The sequence below is a fragment of the Entelurus aequoreus genome, linkage group LG20 (genome assembly GCF_033978785.1).
Source record: "Entelurus aequoreus isolate RoL-2023_Sb linkage group LG20, RoL_Eaeq_v1.1, whole genome shotgun sequence".
In the NCBI taxonomy this organism is placed as follows: Eukaryota; Metazoa; Chordata; class Actinopteri; order Syngnathiformes; family Syngnathidae; genus Entelurus; species Entelurus aequoreus.
The window spans coordinates 17,280,373-17,306,916 of NC_084750.1; the positions used below are offsets into that span (position 1 = coordinate 17,280,373).

Sequence of the window (26,544 nt, forward strand, 5' to 3'; positions counted from 1 at the left end):
GCAATATACTGAAAATGTGGTCTGATGACAAAATTTGAAAAAAATTTAATAATTTAGAATATTTTCCTTATTTTACCTAAAAATTCCATCTAATATACCGAAAATATGGTCTGATTACAATAAAATTTAGATTTTTTACCTAAAAATTCCATCTAATATACCGAAAATATGGTCTAATTACAAGAAAATTTATATTTTTTACCTAAAAATTCCATCTAATATATTGAAAATATGGTCTGATTACAAGACAATTTAGATTTTTTACCTAAAAATTCCATCTAATATACTGAAAATATGGTCTGATTACAAGACAATTTAGATTTTTTACCTAAAAATTCCATATAATGTACTGAAAATGTGGTCTGATTACAAGAAAATTTGAAAAAAAAAAAAAATTATAATTTAGAATTTTTTCCTTATTTTACCTAAAAATTCCATCTAATATACCAAAAATATGGTCTGATTACAAGAAAAATTGAAAAACAAATAAGAATATATAATTTTTTCCCTAATTTTATCTAAAACTTCCATGCAATATACTGAAAATGTGGTCTGATGACAAAATTTGAAAAAAAAATTAATAATTTAGAATATTTTCCTTATTTTACCTAAAAATTCCATCTAATATACCGAAAATATGGTCTAATTACAAGAAAATTTAGATTTTTTACCTAAAAATTTCATCTAATATATTGAAAATATGGTCTGATTACAAGACAATTTAGATTTTTTACCTAAAAATTCCATCTAATATACTGAAAATATGGTCTGATTACAAGACAATTTAGATTTTTTACCTAAAAATTCCATATAATGTACTGAAAATGTGGTCTGATTACAAGAAAATTTGAAAAAAATAAATAATTATAATTTAGAATTTTTTCCTTATTTTACCTAAAAATTCCATCTAATATACCAAAAATATGGTCTGATTACAAGAAAAATTGAAAAACAAATAAGAATATATAATTTTTTCCCTAATTTTATCTAAAACTTCCATGCAATATACTGAAAATGTGGTCTGATGACAAAATTTGAAAAAAAATAAATAATTTAGAATATTTTCCTTATTTTACCTAAAAATTCCATCTAATATACCGAAAATATGGTCTGATTACAAGAAAATTTAGATTTTTTACCTAAAAATTCCATCTAATATACTGAAAATATGGTCTGATTACAAGACAATTTAGATTTTTTACCTAAAAATTCCATCTAATATACTGAAAATGTGGTCTGATTACAAGAAAATTTGAAAAAAAATACATAATTATAATTTAGAATTTTCCCCTTATTTTACCTAAAAATTCCATCTAATATACCAAAAATATGGTCTGATTACAAGAAAAATTGAAAAACAAATAAGAATATATAATTTTTTACCTAATTTTATCTAAAACTTCCATGCAATATACTGAAAATGTGGTCTGATGACAAAATTTGAAAAAAAAAAAAAATTTTTGAATATTTTCCTTATTTTACCTAAAAATTCCATCTAATATACCGAAAATATGGTCTGATTACAAGAAAATTTTGATTTTTTACCTAAAAATTCCATCTAATATACTGAAAATATGGTCTTGATTACAAGACAATTTAGATTTTTTTACCTAAAAATTCCATCTAATATACCGAAAATATGGTCTGATTACAAGAAAATTTAGATTTTTTACCTAAAAATTCCATCTAATATACTGAAAATGTGGTCTGATTACAAGAAAATAAAAAAAAGGAACCCTGAGAGGATGCAATTTGGAGTTCCAGTTTCCCAGCGCAGGAGAGGAAGGATCGGGGGTCCCAGCAGGATGTTTTCTCATTTCAATAATGTACTGCTGAACATAAACACACTTAGGCCCCGCCTCCTGCTGCAACATTAATGTCCTGCTTTATCCTCTTATGCCGCAAATGTCAAACCTTTGTCAGCTTCCACCCTTCCTCTCCACACTTCATCCGCTCACATTTGTGTTTGCTTCCATGGCTGTCACCTGTCGTTACCCTCCAATAATCCACCTGCCTTGATATTATTACATTGTCTCTCTCTCTCTCTGTGCGGGGACCCTGGAAGTTACATCACTTCCAGTTGCCATGGTTACAGGGGGAAAGAGACTCAAAACTGTTTGCTGCGGCGGTAGTTCCCCATTTCTTTCTCTCACACACACACACACACACACACACACACACACACACACACACACACACACACACACACACACACACACACACACACACACACACACACACACACACACACACACACACACACACACACACACACACACACACACACACACACACACACACACACACACACAAGTCAAGAGGTTTAAATGAGTTATGCTTTATAGCGGGTTCACAGCAACATGATCAAGTTGAAGTGTGTGATCAGGTGAGAGATAAGGATGGTTCTGTGTGAACGAACATGTCGTCGTCGTAGAGGTCTTCATCAAGGTCGACTTCTTCCTCGGTGAAGAAAGTGGGGAAGGGGGGGCTGTGGACGGTGGATGGCCTGGTTGGTCGTGAGGTATCCTTCACCTGGAACACATTATTGAGTGTGTCAGTTCCATATCACACATAATATACATACTGTACATATCTCCAGAGAACAGTCTTGTGCTCTATGGCAATATTATTATTTCACAAAAAAAGAAAAGAAAATTAAATTAATAAAATAAAATTAAACGGGTAATGGGAAGTAGTGTAAACTTTTTGAATCCCACCCTTTTTTACATAGCGTATTTTTCGGACTATAAGGCGCACTTCAAATCCTTTCATTTTCTCAAAACTCGACAGTGCGCCTTATAACCCGGTGCGCCTAATGTACGGAATCATTTTGGTTGTGCTTACCGACCTCGAAGCTATTTTATTTGGTACATGGTGAAATGATAAGTCTGACCAGTAGATGGCAGTCACACATAAGAGATACGTGTACACTGTAATATGACTCAAGTAAACAACACCAAAATTGTATGTGTTCCATTGAAAATATGGAACATTACACACTGCGTTTTAGTAGGACTTTGGTAAGCTATGAAGCCGCACCGCTTGATGGATTGTACTGTGCTTCAACATAGGAGTATTATTATGGTGTGTGTATAAGGTAAGACATATTATCTGGCGTTTTGTTTTGCAATATTATGCAAAAGCAACTTTTCTTACTTTCTGGTGCCTGCTGATATGGGATCTGCATAAGTCCTGAAAATGTGCGCGTGTCCCCCTTTGTAGTCGATAAGCTTCTTCTTTTTCTCTATCTTCTTGTAATGGTACATTCATCCTCTGCTGTTGCCATTTCTAATATAAAGTAGCGTAAAGTTCTTACTTAGATCTGTCAGTAAACTCGCCATGAAAGCACTAAAACATACCGGTGTAGTGAGTTTACATTATTCACCCAAGGAACTTTAGTTATTAGAGAGTTCCGGTCGGACGGTTTTTCACGTTGTTGTTGCACTAGCGAGCCACGGATGAGGAGATGCTGCTCCGTTATTGATTGAAGTCAAGTGTGAATGTCATTAAAACAGTTAGCTCCATCTTTTGACACTTCTTCCAAAACGGCGCATCCTGAAGAGACTGTCAGAAAGCGACTTGAAGATGATGTGTAAAACATCATCTATGCAACATTTTGAGCAAAGAACCACCATTACATGTTATTTAGACCAGTGGTCCCCAACCTTTTTGTAGCTGCGGACCGGTCAACGCTTGAAAATTTGTCCCGCGGACCGGCGCGCCAACAACATAACATGAGTATAAATTATTTATTTTTTTGTCATTTGCCGTCATTTGCGATCTCCAGCAGTTGATCTTCTTTTTGCACAGACATGCTGGATTCATCTGCTTTGTTGACAAATGGGTCGCGGGTCCATTCCTTGGCAGTTCGTGGGTCTTTTGAAGTTGGGAAGTAGCGCTCAAACTCTTTTAAAAGCACAGACAGGTGATCGTGCAGCAGCTTGGTGAATGCAGGCGCAGGCTCAGTCTCCCCGCCAATGTTTGAAACATGTCCAATATGCCTCTGTTCACACGCCGTGCCCACAAATACAGTTAGATTTTAAATGCAGCTACTTTATCTGTCAATTTAAATACAGTTGTCATTTTTCCCTGAAGTGACGGATTGAGTTGAGCAAGCTGAATATGTCGCATAAGTAAGTCAGTTTTGCGACCCATTCCTCGTCACTGAAATGTTCTGCCGGCGGTGACTTCTTTTCTGAGAGAAATCTTTGTAGTGGCTCTCGTAATTCAAATACTCTGGCCAGTGATTTCCCACGGGATAACCATCTTATTTAACGAGAAGGCGTCCATCTCCTCACAAAGCTGCTCAAACAGGCGCGAGTTAAGTGCGTGTGTTTTGATGTGGTTAATAACTTTAACGACATAAAACAGAAATAACTAATTATGTATTGTTCTTATTTGTAAAAGCTTAGTTTTTTTTCAATTTTGGCAACTCCTTATTACACTGGATCAAGACGCTATATAATAAAACTAGCTGTAGAATGATCAATAATGGATACATCTCAGGGACAATACCTCTATTAAGAGGTCTAAAACAAGGGTACCCTTTGTCTCCATACTTATTTATTATTGCTATGGAAATATTGGCGATTAAAGTTAGATTGAGTGGACCAGCAGCACGCACAATCATGTGTGCTCACGGACTGTATCCCTGCAGACTGTATTGATATACACTACCGTTCAAAAGTTTGGGGTCACCCAAACAATTTTGTGGAAAAGCCTTCATTTCTAAGAACAAGAATAGACTGTCGAGTAGGGATGTCCGATAATGGCTTTACTATTGACTTTTTAATTCATGATGACTCGGTATTGTTCTATACAAACGATCACTAGGAAAAGCCTAATCATATCCTATCCAATCATATCTTTAGAAGGGTCAGAAACAGATGTCGAACTGGATTAAATAGGTCGTGTTCAGTCATGTGACTCTTTCTGACCGGTTTACTTCCGGCGGACAAAGTGGTGGTCAACCAAACCAGCAAGGCTACTGTGCAGCAAAGTGTGTGGACTATCAAAGTACACAAGGGCCCTAGAAGTAGATACCAACCAATGTTTGCATTCAGGCGCGCTAGCTTTTGTTAGCGGTGACGCCGGTGAGCTATAGTATCCTCCTATGGTGTGTAGTGAAGCATGTTTAGCTATTCCTCGTCCTGCAGTGATAATGACACTTGTAAGAAACTCACTGTATTTGTCGCCATGGAGGCAAGGATTAGTGATTTAGAAATGCCGTGGGAGATTAAGTCATTTCACCTATTTGGGTTAAAAATATTTTTTGCATACCAGTAATTATAATCCGCAAATAATGTGCCGTTGTTGAGTGTCTGTGCTGTCTAGAGCTCGGCAGACTAACCGTGTAATACTCTCCCATATCAGTAGGTAACAGCAGGTAACTAATTGCTTTTTCGTGATCACAATATGCAGACGACAGCGGGAGGCAGCTTGCAGGTCAAAAGGTATCTAATGCTTAAACCAAAAATAATCAGAAGGCGAGTGCCGCTAAGAAAAGGCATTGAAGCTTAGGGAAGGCTATGCAGAATGAAACTAAAACTGAACCGGCTACAAAGTAAACAAAAACAGAATGCTGGACGACAGCAAAGACTTACAGCATGTGGAGCAGAGAAGGCGTCCACAAAGTACATCCGAACATGACATGACAATCAACAATGTCCCCACAAAGAAGAATAGCAACAACTTAAATAGTCTTGATTGCTAAAACAAAGCAGATTGTTAGAATAATTATGTATATATTATCACACTAACTTTATGCATAAGGGCCATTGCTATAAATTATTGTCAATTGTGCTGAAGTGGTATTTTTGTATCTGCGCAAAGCTGGCAGTCCAAAAGATTGCCAGCCGACTTTTATCAGTGTTGTGTCCAGACTTGGCCTGCTGGCTGCCAAGGCCAAACACCGCCGTGACGCAGACAGTGCAGAAACAAGGCGATATGACCTGCGTCAACTAATTTTTATTTATTCTATAATCATATATTGTGTCTAACTGGAGTTGTCGAGATTACCCCCTTCCCTCTGCGACAGCTTCAGCGATGTAATAGGGCCCTCCCAAATAAATAGAGGAGGCGCGCAGGCTTGACTTTTAGAACGTAGTTTGGACCTGTAACTAGAATACAGCCCAAAACACGTGTCTCCTCGAGCTAAACTGAACTCTGTCTCTGCATGATTCCTTGCTTCTTGTCTGATTATTAGATGTCATCAGTGTTTGAACCTGACACAGATGCGGGGAATAGCATGAAACTTCTACAGGAAAACACCAACAAAACAGGAAAAGCCACCAAAATAGGAGCGCAAGACAAAAACTCAAACACTACACACAGGAATACAGCAAAAAAACTCAAAATAAGTCATGGTGTGATGTGACAGGTGGTGACAGTACACCTACTTTGAGACAAGAGCTATAGTGATGCATGCTTGGTTATGGTTTAAAGCCATATCCAACAATTGCGACAACCACTTTTTACTGTCAACCGAGTTTCGTTTTTTAATGATTTCTGCTGGTGGTGTGCCATTGGATTTGTTCAATGAAAAAAATGTGCCTTGGCTCAAAAAAAGGTTGAAAAACACTGGAATATAGTATCGTTTTTGATTCATTAGTACCGCAATACTATACTAGTACCGGTATACCGTACAACCCTAATACAACCTATTCAGCACTAATCCGGAGTGCACTTTTAAATTGAACATTGACATTTAACTGTGTTGGTTGAGCTAATGCCAATGCACTCTAAATGTAGAAATACTGTATGTTCGTATGCATATTAGTAGCAGATGTCATTTTAATTTGAAGACAACATGCATGGGACATGAGGGCCTGGCGGGATAATGAAAGAATCAATAGCAAATGTTATTAACCTACGAGCATACCCTTTGTGATAATATAATCTGAAGTGAGTCCAGGTGTGTGTGTGCTTGCTTTAGAGGGCTGTGCGAGGTGAAAAGCGACGCACATTTGTATTCATTATTGCTTGCCTGCAAAACAAATCGTAGGCCGTGGCACGCACACGCCCGGGAAGGCACAGCATGGCCAGGAAGGAGATGGATGGTGGGGATATTAGTAAGATCATTAATGTGCGTCCCTGCGCACACGCACACACACACACACACACACACACACACACACACACACACACACACACACACACACACACACACACACACACACACACACACACACACACACACACACACACACACACACACACTTATATATAGATAAACATACTCTGCTGATGTAGCGCACGGGCTTGCAAGTGAGCCTTTGCATTACAGGTGCAAGGTCACCTGTCTTGGTACCACAAGCAGCCATGCAGGTGTTGACCTTTGCCTTCAAACATCACTTTAACCAGATGTGTGTGTGTGTGTGTGTGTTTGTATGTGTGTGGGATGTTTTTACCTTCAGTAAGCAGTTCCTGTGGCCGGGGACGGAGCCGTTAACATACAGCACATTGTGCTTGGTATTGACGCGCCACACCTGGAAGGAGGCGGAGATGGGAGAATTATGACACTCAAATGACCGTCAAGGATACACAAGGTTTTATTATTGTATCTACTTATGTGCGGGCGTATACCTTCAGTGCGTACGCTGTGACGAAGGTGTTCCCCATTTGGCCCGGCATCTTCTTCCCTTTGAAAACTTTGCCTGGATCCTGAACACGGGTTGCACACAATGCATGTGTTAACAAATCGTAGCAGTCTATCGTTTTAGAGTACCATATTTTCCGGACTATAAGGCGCATTTAAAATCCTTTTTCCCCCCTCAAAACGTGACAGTGCGCCTTACAACCCGGTGCGTCTGATGTAAAGAATACGTTTGGTTGAGCTTACCCACCTCGAAGCTATTTTATTGGGTACATGGTGTAATGATAAGTCTGACCAGTAGATGGCAGTCAAACATAAGAGATAAGTGTAGGCTGCACTATGATGGCAATATCCATCCATCCATTTTCTACCGCTTATTCCCTAAAAAATATATTGCATTGAAAATATAGAACATTACACACGGCACTCAAAAATCTATCAAAATATTTTAGTGCGACTTTGGTAGGCTATGAAGCCGCACCGCTTGATGGATTGTACTGTACTTCAACATAGGAGTATTATTATGGTGTGTGTATAAGGTAAGACATATTATCTGGCGTTTTGTTTCGCAATATTATGCAAAAGAAACTTTTCTTACCTTATGGTACCTGCTGATCTGTATTTGGGATCTGCATAAGTCCTGAAAAATTGTGCGCGTCCGCCTTTGTAGTCCGTGGTGACGCCGTAGTCGATAAGCTTCTTCTTTTTCTCTATCTTCTTGTTATGGGACATTCATCCTCCACTGTTGCCATTTCTAATATAAAGTAGTGTAAAGTTCTTACTTATATCTGTCAGTAAACTTGCCATGAAAGCACTAAAACATAGTGTCAGAATAGTTGCATCTAAGTTATCACAAAACTTTGTGTTTCAATGAGTTCCCGGCGAGCAGACAAAAGCTGTCTTTGATCTTACCAATCAAAAGGCTTGTAAAACTCCACTGTGTACGATGGGAAGTGACATGAAGGTGTCGGTTTCTTTGAGCTATTGTAATCCACAGGAAGATTTTGTCTTGACCCGAGATCTATAAAGCGGAGAGGAGGCAGGACCCGACCCCCCTCCAGGCACCTTTTCTTTGAACTGTTTTGTAACCAAATGCGACGGCTGTTTACGACCCCCTTTCCTTTAGAAACAGCTGTTGCCATGTAATCAGGGAAAGTCCAAATAAAAGAGGAGGCGTGCGACCTTTCGTCAGAGCGTGGTGGAAGACTGTCCAAAGAGTACAGCCCAGACGTTTCTCCTCAATGAGCTAAATTGAATTCTGTCTCTGTTTAATTCCTTGCTTCTTGTCTGTTCAATAGATACAGTGAGTTTACATTATTCACCCAAGGAACTTAAGTTATTAGAGAGTTCCGGTCGGACGGTTTTTCATGGGACACATTTCCGCTGTTGTTGTTTCCGCATGAGGCGATGCTGCTCCGTTATTGATTTAAATAAAGTCTGAATGTCATTAAAACAGTTAGCTCCATCTTCTGACACTTCTTCCACACCCGTCCTTGCACGCTACACCGCTACAACAAAGATGACAAGGAGAAGACGCTGTCGAATGTGAGCCAGATCAGAAATACACCATTCATCGGCAGTGCGCCTTATAATCCGGTGCGCCCTATGGTCCGGAAAATACGGTAGTTTTGCGATGATTCTGTGTGTGCGTGTGTGTAAGTGTGTTCCTTACGCCTCCAGGTCCAGAAGCTCCTGGTCTGCGATGTGTTTTGGTTTGTCCATGACTGGCTGGCTGACCTTTGAAGCCATAGCGCTTCATTACGCCCTGAAAGCCTTTGCCAATACTACACACACACACAAAGATGCAAACATACACAATTACATCACAGACTGAAAAGTGTGTAAATGCAACAGACAAATTGATTGTTGCATTGTGTATTATTGGAAGGGTTGAAATGGTTGAACTCCACGTGGAACCTCACTCTTTATTCATTTCGAAGTTTACTGTATTCATGGCAGCCCGCCACAAATACATGAATGGATGTAGCGTTGTGTATGAGGGGCCGTTAGGGACATTATTCAGAATGACCTCTTACATACACTACTGAAATGCTCTCACATAGACAATTGAAATGTTTTTCTCTCACGCAATTCAGTAGTGTTTATGACAGTGTTTCAGTAGGGTGTGTGTTGAGAAAAAATGTTTAGTTGTTTATGTGAGAGCATTCCAGTAGTGTATGTAAGAGCATTTCAGTAGTGTGTATAAGAGTGTTTCAGTAGTGTGTATACGAGTATTTCAGTAGTGTGTGTGAGAGAAAAAGATTTCGGCTGTTTATGTGAGAGCATTTCAGTAGTCTGTATAAGAGTGTTTCAGTAGTGTGTATAAGAGTGTTTCAGTAGTGTGTGTGAGAGAAAAAGATTTCAGTTGTTTATGTGAGAGCATTTCAGTAGTGTGTATAAGAGTGTTTCAGAAGTGTGTATAAGAGTGTTTCAGTAGTGTGTGAGAGAAAAAACATTTCAGTTGTTTATGTGAGAGCATTTCAGTTGTATGTATAAGAGTGTTTCAGTAGTGTGTGTGAGAGAAAAAACATTTCAGTTGTTTATGTGAGAGCATTTCAGTAGTATGTATAAGAGTGTTTCAGTAGGGTGTGTGTGAGAAAAAATATTTAGTTGTTTATGTGAGAGCATTCCAGTAGTGTATGTAAGGGCATTTCAGTAGTGTGTATAAGAGTGTTTCAGTAGTGTGTATACGAGTGTTTCAGTAGTGTGTGTGAGAGAAAAAGATTTCAGTTGTTTATGTGAGAGCATTTCAGTAGTCTGTATAAGTGTTTCAGTAGTGTGTATAAGAGTGTTTCAGTAGTGTGTGTGAGAGAAAAAGATTTCAGTTGTTTATGTGAGAGCATTTCAGTAGTCTGTATAAGAGTGTTTCAGTAGTGTGTATAAGAGTGTTTCAGTAGTGTGCGTGAGAGAAAAAACATTTCAGTTGTTTATGTGAGAGCATTTCAGTTGTATGTATAAGAGTGTTTCAGTAGTGTGTGTGAGAGAGAAAAACATTTCAGTTGTTTATGTGAGAGCATTTCAGTAGTATGTATAAGAGTGTTTCAGTAGGGTGTGTGTGAGAAAAAATGTTTAGTTGTTTATGTGAGAGCATTCCAGTAGTGTATGTAAGAGCATTTCAGTAGTGTGTATACGAGTGTTTCAGTAGTGTGTGTGAGAGAAAAAGATGTCAGTTGTTTATGTGAGAGCATTTCAGTAGTGTGTATAAGAGTGTTTCAGTAGTGTGTATAAGAGTGTTTCAGTAGTGTGTGAGAGAAAAAGCATTTCAGTTGTATGTATAAGAGTGTTTCAGTAGTGTGTGTGAGAGAAAAACATTTCAGTTGTTTATGTGAGAGCATTTCAGTAGTATGTATAAGAGTGTTTCAGTAGGGTGTGTGTGAGAAAAAATGTTTAGTTGTTTATGTGAGAGCATTCCAGTAGTGTATGTAAGAGCATTTCAGTAGAGTGTATAACAGTGTTTCAGTAGTGTGTATACGAGTGTTTCAGTAGTGTGTGTGTGAGAGAAAAAGATTTCAGTTGTTTATGTGAGAGCATTTCAGTAGTGTGTATAAGAGTGTTTCAGTAATGTGTATAAGAGTGTTTCAGTAGTGTGTGAGAGAAAAAACATTTCAGTTGTTTATGTGAGAGCATTTCAGTAGTGTGTATAAGAGTGTTTCAGTAGTGTGTGTGAGAGAAAAACATTTCAGTTGTTTATGTGAGAGCATTTCAGTAGTATGTATAAGAGTGTTTCAGTAGGGTGTGTGTGAGAAAAAATGTTTAGTTGTTTATGTGAGAGCATTCCAGTAGTGTATGTAAGGGTATTTCAGTAGTGTGTATAAGATTGTTTCAGTAGTGTGTATACCAGTGTTTCAGTAGTGTGTGTGAGAGAAAAAGATTTCAGTTGTTTATGTGAGAGCATTTCAGTAGTGTGTATAAGAGTGTTTCAGTAGTGTGTATGAGTGTTTCAGTAGTGTGTGTGAGAGAAAAACATTTCAGTTGTTTATGTGAGAGCATTTCAGTAGTATGTATAAGAGTGTTTCAGTAGGGTGTGTGTGAGAAAAAATGTTTAGTTGTTTATGTGAGAGCATTCCAGTAGTGTATGTAAGAGCATTTCAGTAGAGTGTATAAGAGTGTTTCAGTAGTGTGTATACGAGTGTTTCAGTAGTGTGTGTGAGAGAAAAAGATTTCAGTTGTTTATGTGAGAGCATTTCAGTAGTGTGTATAAGAGTCTTTCAGTAATGTGTATAAGAGTGTTTCAGTAGTGTGTGAGAGAGAAAACATTTTAGTTGTTTATGTGAGAGCATTTCAGTAGCGTGTATAAGAGTGTTTCAGTAGTGTGTGAGAGAGAAAAACATTTCAGTTGTTTATGTGAGAGCATTTCAGTAGTATGTATAAGAGTGTTTCAGTAGGGTGTGTGTGAGAAAAAATGTTTAGTTGTTTATGTGAGAGCATTCCAGTAGTGTATGTAAGAGCATTTCGGTAGTGTGTATACGAGTGTTTCAGTAGTGTGTGTGAGAGAAAAAGATTTCAGTTGTTTATGTGAGAGCATTTCAGTAGTGTGTATAAGAGTGTTTCAGTAGTGTGTATAAGAGTGTTTCAGTAGTGTGTGAGAGAAAAAACATTTCAGTTGTTTATGTGAGAGCATTTCAGTTGTATGTATAAGAGTGTTTCAGTAGTGTGTATGAGTGTTTCAGTAGTGTGTGTGAGAGAAAAACATTTCAGTTGTTTATGTGAGAGCATTTCAGTAGTGTATGTAAGAGGTAATTCTGAATAATGTCCCTAACGGTCCCTCATAGTTGTGTTCTTTATCGCTCATGAACACATTGTAATACACTTAGGCCCTGATTTACTAAAAGTCTACGTGTAATAAAAACATGGGCAAACTTGATAGTGTAATTTGCTACGATGATATGATTTCCTTTAAAAAGGCTAAAAAATGTATACATACATTTAAAACAAATCTGTTTTTATTAATTAGTATTAACATATATATACATCTGCTGTACAGTATGTGTGCTTGGGTCTTATTTTTAGGAACACTAACACAAAACCTCACAATAACGTCTGATTGAAAGCTAAAAACTTTATTACAGACCGCCTGAAAAAACAGAATGGAATTTTAATTTTTTTTTACTGAATGAGACACCCAGAATGTACATGAAAATAAAGAATGTGGGATTTACAATACTAACTATGACCGATAAAACACTGAATATTGACAACATATGAACGTCACACCCCCTCTCCATCCACATATTTTACAATCAAGTGAGACGCAACAAAAATGCAACAAACACCCACACTGCTTGGTGCCTCGTCTGAGCTGCTGTGATTTAGATTACCATAGTAACTAATTAGATTACCATAGCAACTAGCATATAATGCAAAAGCGCAGATTCCAACCATTTAAATACCTTGTATAGTTTAATACTAATTTGAAAACATCACTGCACATCATAATGGCAGCTACAGTTTCCATCTTAAATATCTTTATTTGCCCAGGTCTGATTTATGTTCATTTATTACTCACTGTTACAGCCATAACTGCGATGTGGCCCTCAGTGAAAACAAATTTGACATCCCTGCATTAGCCTGATCACTGATCGCCTTTCAGGTAACCATCCGCAGTCAAGGTGAAGGAGCATGTGTGCTCAAAATAAATTGTGTGATTAATCTGCACCTATACATGATTAATGCAATAATTTTTTTGTGATTAATTACATTAGTTATTTTTGACACTTCCACTTGCTTACAGGAAGTTGCGCCTTGTGTTGCCCAGTGTGTGTTTGCTATTGTGCCCAGTGTGTGTTTGCTATTGTGCTCAGTTTAGTAGAGGGCCACAGAATATGGGCATGCATGCTGCAAATAGCCCCGGGGCCGTGAGTTTGAGGCCCCTGCTATAAATGAAACTATAGTTATCCGTATTTACTGGTAGAATAATGCACTAAATCTGGATAAGCCTGGGATATTTTCTGACAGTTCAGCAGTATTTAAGGCAGCGGCATTTTTATGGGAGAAAAGGAGCCAAGATGAAAGAAAGAAAGCCAATAAGGGAATAAACAGAACTTACGATTTGGCAGTCACGTCCACATACTGGCCTGGACGAAAATGTGCAGCATATAGCGGAGTGCCTGGCCAAACACACCCACCCAAAATAAGCAGTGTGGTTTATTTTTTTGTGGGTGGAGGTTATTAAATGTGTGTGTGTATACATACCGGGTTTAATGATGGCGTTGTCCGAGACTGGAAAGGTGCTGACTTTCTGTTTTGGAGGAACTCCTGCATTTCTGAACATCTCCATTGCCGTTTCTGATCTCTGTCAGTCATACAGACGGAAACACACACAGGAAGGAGAATGTAAAAGACGTGGGAGGACGTAATGAAGAAGAACCAAAAGTGAGTTGCAGTCAAACGCTGGCATTTTAAAACCTGACAGCGGGCCTGTTAGGACTGTGCGGGTGCCAAGCGTGCGCGCACACACACACACACACACACACACACACACTCACACACACACATTCTTGTATTTGTTACCTTCTTGAGACCTCCAAAAAATGCCTACCTCTTTAGGACAACCTTTTCTAGATATATAAAGATTTGTATTTACAACATTAATAATATATAAAGACTATGCACATATAAAAACGCTTGTTGTGAAAAATGAGTTGGAATTTCACAAGAAAAAGGTCACAATTTCATAAGAAAAAATTAGAATTTTGGCAGTGTTATAATAAAAATGGTCATTTTACTCAACGCAAGTCCAAATTTTACAGGAAAAACGGAACATTTGTGCAATATTATGATAAAAGTTGGAATTTTACTCAATAAAAGTCGCACATTTTTACAAGAAAAGCTTAAAATGTTGGCAATTTTATGAAAAGAGTCGTAATTTTACTCGACAAAAGTCACAATTTTATAAGAAAACTTTAAAATTTTGGCAACTTTATAATAATAACCAAAATTTTACACAGCAAAATTATGACAAAAGTCATAATTTTACTCAAAAAATGTCACTATTTTACAAGAACAACAAAAAAATGTATGTCACCATTTTGCATTAAAAAGTAATAATTTCACCAAAAAAATAATAATTTTACGAGAAAATATTGCAATATTATATATTGGTTTTCAATCTTCATTATTTACTTCGTTACTACAGTATGTCTCTATATACATTTTTTTTTAAATTAAGTTTGGCCAAAGGGGGCGCATTTCAGTTTCTAACACACACTTGTTATTTCATATGTTGGCCAGAGGGGGAGCACTTTTAAAACCGACACAGTCAATTTGAAGAATTTCTCCTTTTTGGGACCACCCTCATTTTGATAGATGTCACCAGTAGGGGTGAAAATGAGACATTCTCTATTAGATGCAATGTTATTGGGACCATGATTTATGTCATCACTTGTTCACACCTCCTCATATGGAAGATACTTTTCCTTCTTCATGTCTCAAGAAGGGTAGAAATACAAGAACACACACACACACACACACACACACACACACACACACACACACACACACACACACTCTTGTATTTGTTACCTTCTTGAGACCTCCAAAAAAAATGCCTACCTCTTTAGGACCAGCCTTTCTAGATATATAAAGATTTGTATTTACAACATTAATAATACATACAAACTACGTAAATATAAAAACGCTTGTTGTGAAAAATTAGTTGGAATTTCACAAGAAAAAGGTCACAATTTCACAAGAAAAACTTGGAATTTTGGCATTATTATAATAAAAGTTGTCATTTTACTCAACGCAAGTCAAGATTTTACAGAAAAAACGGAACATTTGTGCAATATTTTGATAAGAGTTGGAATCTTACTCAATAGCAGTCGCAAATGTTTATAAGAAAAGCTTAAAATGTTGGCAATTTTATGAAAAAAAGTCGTAATTTTACTCGACAAAAGTCAAAATTTTATAAGAAAACTTTAAACTTTTGGCAACTTTATAATAATCAAAATTTTAAACAGTAAAATTATGACAAAAGTCATAATTTTACTCAAAAAATGTCACTATTTTACAAGGACAACAAAAAAATTGATGTCACCATTTTGCATTAAAAAGTAATAGTTTACAAGAAAATATTGCAATATTACAAAAACCGAAAGAATATGAGAAATTGTTCCCAATTTTATAAGAAAGAAGTCGACACATTGTGAGAAAAAGACTGCTTATAGCTAACCCTAACCCTAGTTAATTATTTTTTTCTTAATTTTTTGTTTGTAATTGGTTTTCAATCTTCATTATTTACTTCGTTGCTACAGTATGTCTCTATATACATATTTATTTTATTTTTTTCTATCAAGTTTGGCCAAAGGGGGCGCATTTCAGTTTCTAACACACACTTGTTATTTCATATGTTGGCCAGAGGGGGAGCACTTTTAAAACCGACACAGTCAATTTGAAAAATTTCTCCTTTTTGGGACCACCCTCATTTTGATAGATGTCACCAGCAGGGGTGCAAATGAGACATTCTCTATTACATGCAATGTTATTGGGACCATGATTTATGTCATCACTTGTTCACACCTCCTCATATGGAAGCTACTTTTCCTTCTTCATGTCTCAAGAAGGGTAGAAATACAAGAACACACACAGACACACTTGGCAACGTGACTGACATTTTGCCTGTGCTCGACTCAGCCCCTCCAGTCCCTCCAAAAGGCTCTCTACCCGTCTGTTGACTGAGAATCAGCCTGCCAACCGCGTCTCACTAAGACAAACTCAGCCACTGACTGAAGCGTGGAGGGAATTCCAAGAAGACGCCGTCCAATAAAGACACAACGGACACCTGACTTTATTACAAAGGACGGGAGGAGAGTGTCTTCCACACCTTCGTTCTTTACATAAGCATCCTAACAACGGTAAGCGGAGAGGTCAATAAATAGGCGTCAACTCGGCGCGGCTGCCAAGTAGTCCGAGTCACCTTCAAGTTTATTAAAAGCGCCAACATCTGTCATTGTTGGTGGGACAAAGCAGCTAAATTTATAGAGCTTCATTTATTTGTAGACAGCTAGGATGAAACACAGACGATTAGGGTGAGTATAATTTCCTGAATGCAATCCCACGCTCATAAAAAGGCAGGGGAAGTCCCGATAGGAGCTCGCTGCCAAAATCCAGTTATATTTCCATAAGGCACTGATATGATTTTTGTTTTTTTGCCATGGTCATGAAATGCACTGGAGAAGATATGTGTTGGCTGAGCACCGTTATTATTAAACCTCTAGATCAGGAGCCGAGAAGACACTCATGACGTGTAGATCACATTGTGTAGTAAACTGGCGTTCAATATGATGAGTTGCTCAAAAAAATGGAAGTTATGAGTGACTTCATACAGTATGTACTGTAAAAAACAGGTGCCGCTACATTTTTGCCAAGCTTTGGACTCTGCGGCTTATACAAAACCCAAAACCAGGGAAGTTGTCACGTTGTGTTAATGGTAAATAAAAACAATGATTTGCAAATCCTTTTCAACTTATGTTCAATTGAATAGACTGCAAAGACAAGATATTTAACGTACGAACTGGTAAACTCTGTTATTTTTTGCAAATATTAGCTCGTTTGGAATTTGATGCCAGCAACATGTTTCAAAAAAAGCTGGCACAAGTGGCAAAAAAAGATTGAGAAAGTTGAGGAATGCTCATCAAACACTTATTTGGAACATCCCACAGGTGAACGGGCTAATTGGGAACAGGTGGGTGCCATGATTGGGTATAAAAGCAGCTTCCATGAAATGCTCAGTCATTCACAAACAAGGACGGGGCGAGGGTCACCACTTTGTCAACAAAAGCGTGAGCAAATTGTCCAACAGTTTAAGAACAACATTTCTCAACCAGCTATTGCAAGGAATTTAGGGATTTCACCATCTACGCTCCGTAATATCATTAAAAGGTTCAAAGAATCTGGAGAAGTCACTGCACATACCCGATGATATTACAGACCTTCGATCCCTCAGGATCTGCATCAAAAAGCGACATCAGTGTGTAAAGGATATCACCACATGGGCTCAGGAACACTTCAGAAAACCACGGTCAGTAACTACAGTTGGTCGCTACATCTGTAAGTGCAAGTTAAAACTCTAATATGCAAAGCCAAAGCCATTTATCAACAACACCCAGAAACGCCGCCGGCTTCGCTAGGCCCGAGCTCATCTAAGATGGACTGATGAAAAGTGGAAAAGTGTTCTGTGGTCTGACGAGTCCACATTTCAAATTGTTTTTGGAAACTGTGGATGTCGTGTCCTCCGGACCAAAGAGGAAAAGAACCATCCAGATTGTTGTCGGCGCAAAGTGTAAAAGCCAGCATCTGTGATGGTATGGGGGTGTATTAGTGCCTAAGGCATGAGTAATTTACACATCTGTGAAGGCACCTTTAATGCTGAAAGGTACATACAGGATTTGGAGCAACATATGTGCCATCCAAGCAACGTTATCATGGACGCCCCTGATTATTTCAGCAAGACAATGCCAAGCCACATTCTGCACGTGTTACAACAGCGTGGCTTCATAGTAAAAGAGTGCGGGTACTAGACTGGCCTGCCTGTAGTCCAGACCTGTCTCCCATTGAAAATGTGTGGTGCATTATGAAGCCTAAAATACCACAATGGAGACCCCCGGACTGTTGAACAACTTAAGCTGTACATCAAGCAAGAATGGGAAAGAATTCCACTTCAAAAATGTGTCTCCTCAGTTCCCAAACGTTTACTGAGTGTTGTTAAAAGGAAAGGCCATGTAACACAGAGGTAAACATGCCCCTGTGACAACTTTTTTGCAATGTGTTGCGGCCAATAAATTCTAAGTTAATGATTATTTGCAAAAAAAATTAGTTTCTCAGGTCGAACATTAAATATCTTGTCTTTGCAGTCTATTCAATTGAATATAAGTTGAAAAGGATTTGCAAATCATTGTATTCTGTTTTTATTTACAAATTACACAACGTGCCAACTTTACTGGTTTTGGGTTTTGTACAAAGGTGCGGCTAATCTATGGATGTTTTTTCACTACCAGCTAAACTATGGATTGGATGAAGCAAAGAAATCACACAATGTACTAAAATGATCTACTTTAAGATGACGTTTACACTGGAGGCCAAAGTGGCCCAAATCAGATTTTTCCGAAATCTGATTTTTTTCAGCTGACTGTTTAAACTGCAAGTAAAATGTGACCTTTATCAGACTCCAGTATAAACGCACACAGGCCCCAACGTGGCCTCAATGTCACTTGCATGCGCAGTTCGATAAAGTAAAAACAAAGGAAGTTGACCAGATTCCATAAGTGAACAAGGAAGTCGCTAACACTACACAATTAAATAAAAGTCGCCACACCTTAAAAATTGTTGTTTTTTAACGTGAAAATAAATTAAAGTAATATAATGTATGAATAGATACAGTACAGGCCAACATTTTGGACACACCTTCTCATTCAATGCGTTTCCTTTATTTTCATGACCATTTACTTTGTAGATTGTAGATCACTGAAGGCATCAAAACTATGAATGAACACATGTGGAGTTATGTACTTCTCTCCATGAGCTTCAAGAGGTAGTCACCTGAAATGGTTTTCACTTCACAGGTGTGCTTGAAGCTCATGGAGAGACTGCCAAGAGTGTGCAAAGCAGTTATCAGAGCAAAGGGTGGCTATTTTGAAGAAAGTAGAATATAAAACATGTTTTCAGTTATTTCACCTTTTTTTGTTAAGTACATAACTCCACATGTGTTCATTCATAGTTTTGATGTGACAATCTAATATGTAAATAGTCATGAAAATAAAGAAAACGCATTGAATGAGTAAGGTGTGTCCAAACTTTTGCACATATATACAGTTTCCCTTTACAGTTATGTACTAGGGGTGTGACTATTTGGGCAACTAACGATTCGATCCGTTTCCAATTCTTGGGGTGACTATTTGATTCGGAATCTATTCTCTATTCAACGTGATTCTTGATTAAACCATTTGGTACAATAATTATAATTAAACTTTTTCAAAACCAGTTATTTGGAAAAGTTTGTTTTGGTTGCATGGAAACGTCTTAAAAACTTTTTTTTTTTTTAGTTGATTCTTATACACAAGATTTGTTATAATTATTTTTTTAAATCGATTTAGAATCGTAATAAATAAAAATCGGGATTCGACGATAAATAAATGTTTTTGTGCGCCCCTATAATGTACTATCTTCATATTCATATATGGCTTATGTAGCCACTTAACTCATAGTGTTGCATGGTACCGTCAAATGCAAATACAAATTATTGTTTTTTATTATATTTTAATCCAGTGTCAATGCTAACACAGACTGGCCCATTACTTACCTGTAACATTACTGTACTATAAATCTCTTTTAGGGTGGCTATGATAAGCGCTTAAAGAAATATTAACACAATTTTCTACAACAAAAACATAGGACCTCTAAAACATTGTCTAGGAATAAAACAACTTTTTTAATCAAGCATCACTTAAAACACAGGTGTCAAACTCAAGGACCGGGGGCCAGATCTGGCCCGCGACATCACATATGCGGTCTTCCCAAGGTTTCTCATAGTCATTCACATCGACGTCTCTTGTGTGGGCTCTGTGCCGAGGATGTCGTTGTGGCTTGTGCAGCCTTTTGAGACTTTTGTGATTTAGGGCTATATAAATAAACATTGATTGATTGATTGATTGATTTTATCTGGCCCGCAAACACATGGAAATGATGTGTCAATAAAGTATTTTATATTTTCTCACTAAATGTAATGGATTTTTTTCATTTTGACAGAAAAAAATGTATGTACTGCTTGAAATCGCATACATTTTAAACTTTAATAGTATCCAATATTGCAAGAAATATTACAGTATATTATCAGACTTTCCAAACATCCATCCATTTTCTGCCGCTTGTCCCATGTTTTTGTCTAAATAAAAATACATAAAAATACTTAACTTTACAGCAAACTACCTATCAAATTAATAAAAATGACAATACAATTTACGTTGTTCTTTACAGCATCCATCCATCCATCCATTTTCTACCGCTTGTCCCTTTTGGGGTCGCGGGGGTTGCTGGAGCCTATCTCAGCTGCATTCGGGCGGAAGGCGGTGTACACCCTGGACAAGTCGCCACCTCATCACAGGGCCAACGCAGATAGACAGACAACATTCACACTCACGTTCACACACTACGGCCAATTTAGTGTTGCCAATCAACCTATCTCCAGGTGCATGTCTTTGGAGTTGGGAGGAAGCCGCAGTACCCTGAGGGAACCCACGCAGTCACAGGGAGAACATGCAAACTCCACACAGAAAGATCCCGAGCCCGGGATTGAACTCTGGACTACTCAGGACCTTCGTATTGTGAGGCACATGCACTAACCCCTGTTCCACCGTGCTGCCCGATAATAAAATCACTCATTATAATTATATTATCTGCGTGCGTCACTAGATCAGCGACAAATTCTGAAAATTCACTGATAAAGTCCGAATAGGGCCCAGGGGGGCGGTAGATAATAGCCAGGTAGAGAGATAGCGGTGTGACAGACCTCATAGTAAGCACCTCAAATGATTTATATTTATTACTTAGGTTAGGAGTAAGGTTAAAGTTTTCATTGTATATCAGTGCGGCCCCTCCACCCCTTTTAAGGGGACGGGCAATATGTGCATTCGTATAGTTAGGAACAGATGCCTCGTTAAGCGGGAAAAAAATAATCTGGTTTGAGCCAGGTTTCGCTGAGACCAATGACGTTAAGATTGTTGTCTCTAATGACCTCATTAACTAACAACGTTTTGGGAGACAATGATTTGTCGTTAAAAAGCTTGTTTTTTGCGTTAAACTTATGTTGACTGCGCTGCCAGTTTTTGACTGTAAAATCTACAGTTGTTGTTTTTAACGGTGTATTCCTGTAAATGGAAAGACGGTACATTTGTTTTTACGGTATACAAACTGGCAGCTAAATTAAACTGGCAGCTAAGTTGTCAGAGTAAAAAAATAACTTGTACTGTTTTTCCATTAACAATATAATGTTGTAAAAACCAATATCAATTCAACACAAAAATTCTGGCAACTAAGCTGCCAGCTTTTTCCGTAAAACCCCTCCCCAAAAAAACAGTAGTACTGTTTTTCCATTTACCGTAAAATGTTGTAAAATATTTTAAAAAACACTACATTTTACAGTAAAATTTAGTAAATGTAAAGTTTTTACTGTCAAATCGACAGTCTACTTAAAACAATTTATATAATTAACAATGAAATCCAGAGGCCAATTCATATATTATTCAGTTACAAGCGGCCCTCTGATGGCAGCCATAACTGCCATGTGGCCCTTAATGAAAACCAGTTTGACATCCCTGACTCAAACCATAAAGGATGCTTACATTTTAAAGAAAGACGACCCCAAAAATGCGCATACATACGACATAAAACTAAAACCTTCTTACGTGGAATGGTGATCCATTTTTTCCGCCAACAATTAGTGCAGCAGTGCGCCCATCATGCTCTTCTTTAGACAGGCAATTTATTACATGACAGTCCTGAACCTGAAAACAAAAACAACAAAAACCAAAGATGTATGATGATGTTCCAGATCTTAGATTTAAACACAACTGCACTAAATCAGTACCATATTTTCCGGACCCTAGGGCGCACCGGATTATAAGGCGCACTGCCGATGAAGGGTCTATTTTTGATCATATTTTTTTTCATTTTTTCTAAATGTAAAAGACTTCCTTGTGGTCTACATCAGTGGTCCCCAACCTTTTTGTAGCTGCGGACCGGTCAACGCTTGAAAATGTGTCCCACGGACCGGAGGGGGGTGGGGGGGGGGGGTATGGTATTTTATTTATTTATTTATTTATTTTTCTTGTCATAAAGCAATACAATCATGTGTGCTTACGGAGTGTATCCCTGCAGACTGTATTGATCTATATTGATGTATAATGTATATATTGTGTTTTTATGTTGATTTAATTTAAAAAATATATATATAATAATAATAATATTTATTTATTTTATTTTTTTAATTTTTATTCTTTCTTGTACGGCCCGGTACCAATCGGTCCATGGACCGGTACCGGGCCGTTTCCCGGTGGTTGGGGACCACTGGTCTACATAACATGTAATGGAGGTTCTTTGCTCAAAATGTTGCATAGATGATGTTTTACACATCATCTTCAAGTCGCTTTCTGACAGTCGCTTCAGGATGCGCCGTTTTGTTGGCAGTCTTATTTACGTGGTTCACCTTCGACAGCGTCTTTTCTCCGTCATCTTTGTTGTAGCGGTGTAGCGTGCAAGGACGGGAGTGGAAGAATTGTCAAAAGATGGAGCTAACTGTTTTAATGACATTCAGACTTTACTTCAATCAATAACGGAGCAGCATTTCCTCATCCGGAAACAACAACACCGTGAAAAAACGTCCGACCAGGACTCTCTAATAACTAAAGTTCCTTGGGTGAATAATGTCAACTCACTACACCGGTATGTTTTAGCGCTTTCATGGCGAGTTTACTGACAGATATAAGTAAGAACTTTACACTACTTTATATTAGAAATGGCAACAGCGGAGGATGAATGTCCCATAACGAGAAGATAGAGAAAAAGAAGAAGCTTATCAACTACGGTGTCGGCACGAACTACAAAGGCGGACGCGCACAAATTTTCAGGACTTATGCAGATCCCAAATACAGATCAGCAGGTACCAGAATGTAAGAAAAGTTGCTTTTGCATAATATTGTGAAACAAAACGGCAGATAATATGTCTTACCTTATACACACACACCATAATAATACTCCTATGTTGAAGCATATCAAGCGGTGCGGCTTCATAGCTTACCAAAGTCGTAATAAAACATTTTGATAGGTTTTTGAGCGCCGTGTGTAATGTTCTATATTTTCAATGGAACATATAAAATGTTGGTGTTGTTTACGTGAGTCATATTGCAGTCTACACGTATCTCTTATGTATGACTGCCATCTACTGGTCACACTTATCATTACACCATGTACCAAATAAAATAGCTTCGAGGTCTGTAAGCAAAACCAGAATTATTCCGTACATTAGGGTTATAAGGCACACTGTCGAGTTTTGAGAAAAAAAACGGCTTTTAAGTGCGCCTTATAGTCCGGAAAATACTGTATAGAAATTTGCTCAGACTTGTATGTTATGTAACTTGTAACAGATGATTTATGTCTCAACATCTATTGATGTGAAAAAATACTGATGATTACCTGTAACATAGTGACGACAAGTCGTTCTCCTGTTTTTGTCCAGAGAGGAGCCATGCCCAACTTCACAGCAACCAACCCAACTCTTCGACTTCCTACAGAGAATGTAAAAAATATAAGAACTAAGTCGATGAAAAATAAAAAAAGCTCAATCAGCGAGCGATTAGTCATTAGGACACAAACCCTCAGTCCAATTATGTCGCGGCCAGGGTTCATCTTTTAGCGGGTTAAGCTTGTTAGCGGTCTGTTGCCTGTATTCCTCCGCCATTTCCCTCCTCATGAACTGTTGGTTCTCTTCCGTGAGGTGTTCTTCAAACCATGTTGTCGTCTTCACGGACCGAACACAGCCTGCCGATTGGATGGGGCTGGGATGCGATGGACATCTGTCGGTTGCATATTACATTTGCTATTAACTGCAAAACATGGCACTTATATGCTAGGACAAATCAATGGTAGATAAATGGCAGGCGTATAGACAAAGGGGGTCTAACAGTGCATCGTTAGCCTACATTCTTGCATCTGCTGATGACAATCACTAATATTAAATCACCTTGCAAAACCTAATAACACTTACAGTTGAAATATCACATTTAAGAATAAGGGTTTAGACCTAAATAGGGTTAATACAAATAAAATCATAAGACTGCAAGAGCTACTATTTACTTGACATTTAATTGCACAGTTTGTACTTATTTTCTGTTTAAAGTGCATTTATTTATCTATATTAATGTGAAAGTGGTCTACAAACTGTTAATTATAGTATAACACAAATTAATACTTTGACTAAAAAAAAATAAAAAAAAATTTAACACTGGTTAGTGAACAAATTAGTACAAGAAGGTGTCAAATAAAAAATATGTTCTGCTTTTTTGTTCAGTGAATGTTTTGGTCATGGACTTATCTTTTCACGGCTGGTAACTCAATTAACAAAAAGTGATTAGTTTGTCATTATGAAATACCAGAAATAAAAGTGAAAAACAAAGCAGTCCTTTTTTTTTTGTGCCGGGAAGCAATACTTAGGTCTAGAAAACAACATGATTTTCATTTTACAATCCTTGTTTGTAACGACAATTAAAATCATCAATCAGCAGAAACGAAAATAAATTACCAAAAAAAAAAAGTTTATTTTATTTTCCGTAAATTGCCATTTCAAAACGAGAACTCTGCTCTGGTATATGTTTAGAATAAATATCGATAAAATATTTATATTTGTATTGACAAAAAATACAGAAGCCAGGCCAAAAGTTTGGACACATCAGCTCATTCAATGCAGAGATTGTCACATCAAAACTATAAATGAACACATCTGGAGTTATGTACTTAACAAAAAAAAGGTGAAATAACTGAAAACATGTTTTATATTCTAGTTTCTTCAAAATAGCCACCCTTTGCTCTGATGACTGCTTTGCACACGCTTGGCATTCTCTCCATGAGCTTCAAGCACACCTGTGAAGTGAAAACCATTTCATATCGCCCAGCCCTAATTGCTATAATGTGACTATTATTACTGACGCATTAATACTTTACATTAGGGTTGGGTAGGATATCTAACTTTTTAATGCTTCAACACTAAATAGTTTTCGAACATTTAAGGGTTTACGAGTCAAACGGAAGCATGTAAAAGCACAGTGTAGCACAATTAGCATCACATTAGCATCACATTAGCCACCTTTGCGCTGCTGCCCGGAGATAAATCAGACGAGTTCCTCTCTGAAGAAATCCACAACTCCACGCGGCCATTTCTAACTATTGTTTGCTGTTTAAAATGTGCACAAATGCAAGGATTGTAGATTTAACGACACATGAATCTATCACATGCCTCTGTCCTATTCTAAATGTCACCCAGCCTTATTTCCGGTGCTTGACACATAGACGTCCCCGCAACTGCGCTTCCTCACAATGGTTCCGCCTAACCTACATTTTGTGTTATTACATTTTCCACCACCCGATAAATATCTTGGAAGGTAATAATTCAGGTAGGTATTGTTTGAATAAGGATTACTATGGCAATTTATTCAACTATCATCATTATATAATGTGTCATTTACTTGTTTCACAGTCGTTGTTGTGTGTAGTTCTCCAAGACCAGGTGTTTTGTTACTGTGACATTTTTTGACGCCAACTAATAGCAGGGATGCATGGAACACATTTTTGCTTGTATAAAGCACAAAATTAGCCAGGGCGGGCGTGGTCGGGGGGCGGGGGCGTGGTTGGGGGCGTGGTTAAGAGGGGAGGAGTATATTATTTACAGCTAGAATTCACCAAGTCAAGTATTTCATATATATATGAAATATATATTTTATATATATATATATACATATATATATATATATATATATATATATATATATATATATATATATATATATATATATATATGTATATATATATATATATATATATATATATATATATATATATATATATATATATATATATATATATATATATATATATATATATATATATATATATATATATATATATATATATATATATATATACACATATAAATATATATATATATATATATACACATATAAATATATATATATATATATATATATATATATATATATATATATATATATATATATATATATTATATATATTATATATATACATATATATATATATATATATATATACACACATATAAATATATATATATATATAAAAAAATATATATATATATATATACACACATATAAATATATATATATATATATATATATATATATATATATATATATATATATATATATATATAT

The 26,544-nt window shown here is 37.1% G+C and overlaps 1 protein-coding gene across 2 annotated transcripts; it reads right to left on the bottom strand.

Annotated features, from left to right (window-relative positions):
- Window positions 1–2,326: 2,326 nt before the first annotated feature.
- LOC133635606 (large ribosomal subunit protein uL3m-like) lies at window positions 2,327–25,661 on the bottom strand. Of its 2 annotated transcripts, none has more exons than XM_062028833.1 (10): window positions 25,443–25,661; window positions 23,957–24,138; window positions 23,777–23,868; window positions 21,991–22,089; window positions 13,787–13,886; window positions 13,641–13,701; window positions 9,267–9,378; window positions 7,585–7,662; window positions 7,410–7,487; window positions 2,327–2,532 (listed from the first exon to the last, which is right to left on the bottom strand). In XM_062028833.1, the coding sequence occupies exons 1-10, from the start codon at window positions 25,511–25,513 to the stop codon at window positions 2,383–2,385; spliced, it is 1,023 nt and encodes a 340-aa protein (XP_061884817.1). In that variant the 5' UTR covers window positions 25,514–25,661; the 3' UTR covers window positions 2,327–2,382. The 2 variants fall into 2 exon arrangements, with proteins under 2 accessions (XP_061884817.1, XP_061884816.1); XM_062028832.1 differs by having other exon boundaries at window positions 2,329–2,532; window positions 23,957–24,156.
- Between the last annotated feature and the right edge of the window lie 883 nt (window positions 25,662–26,544).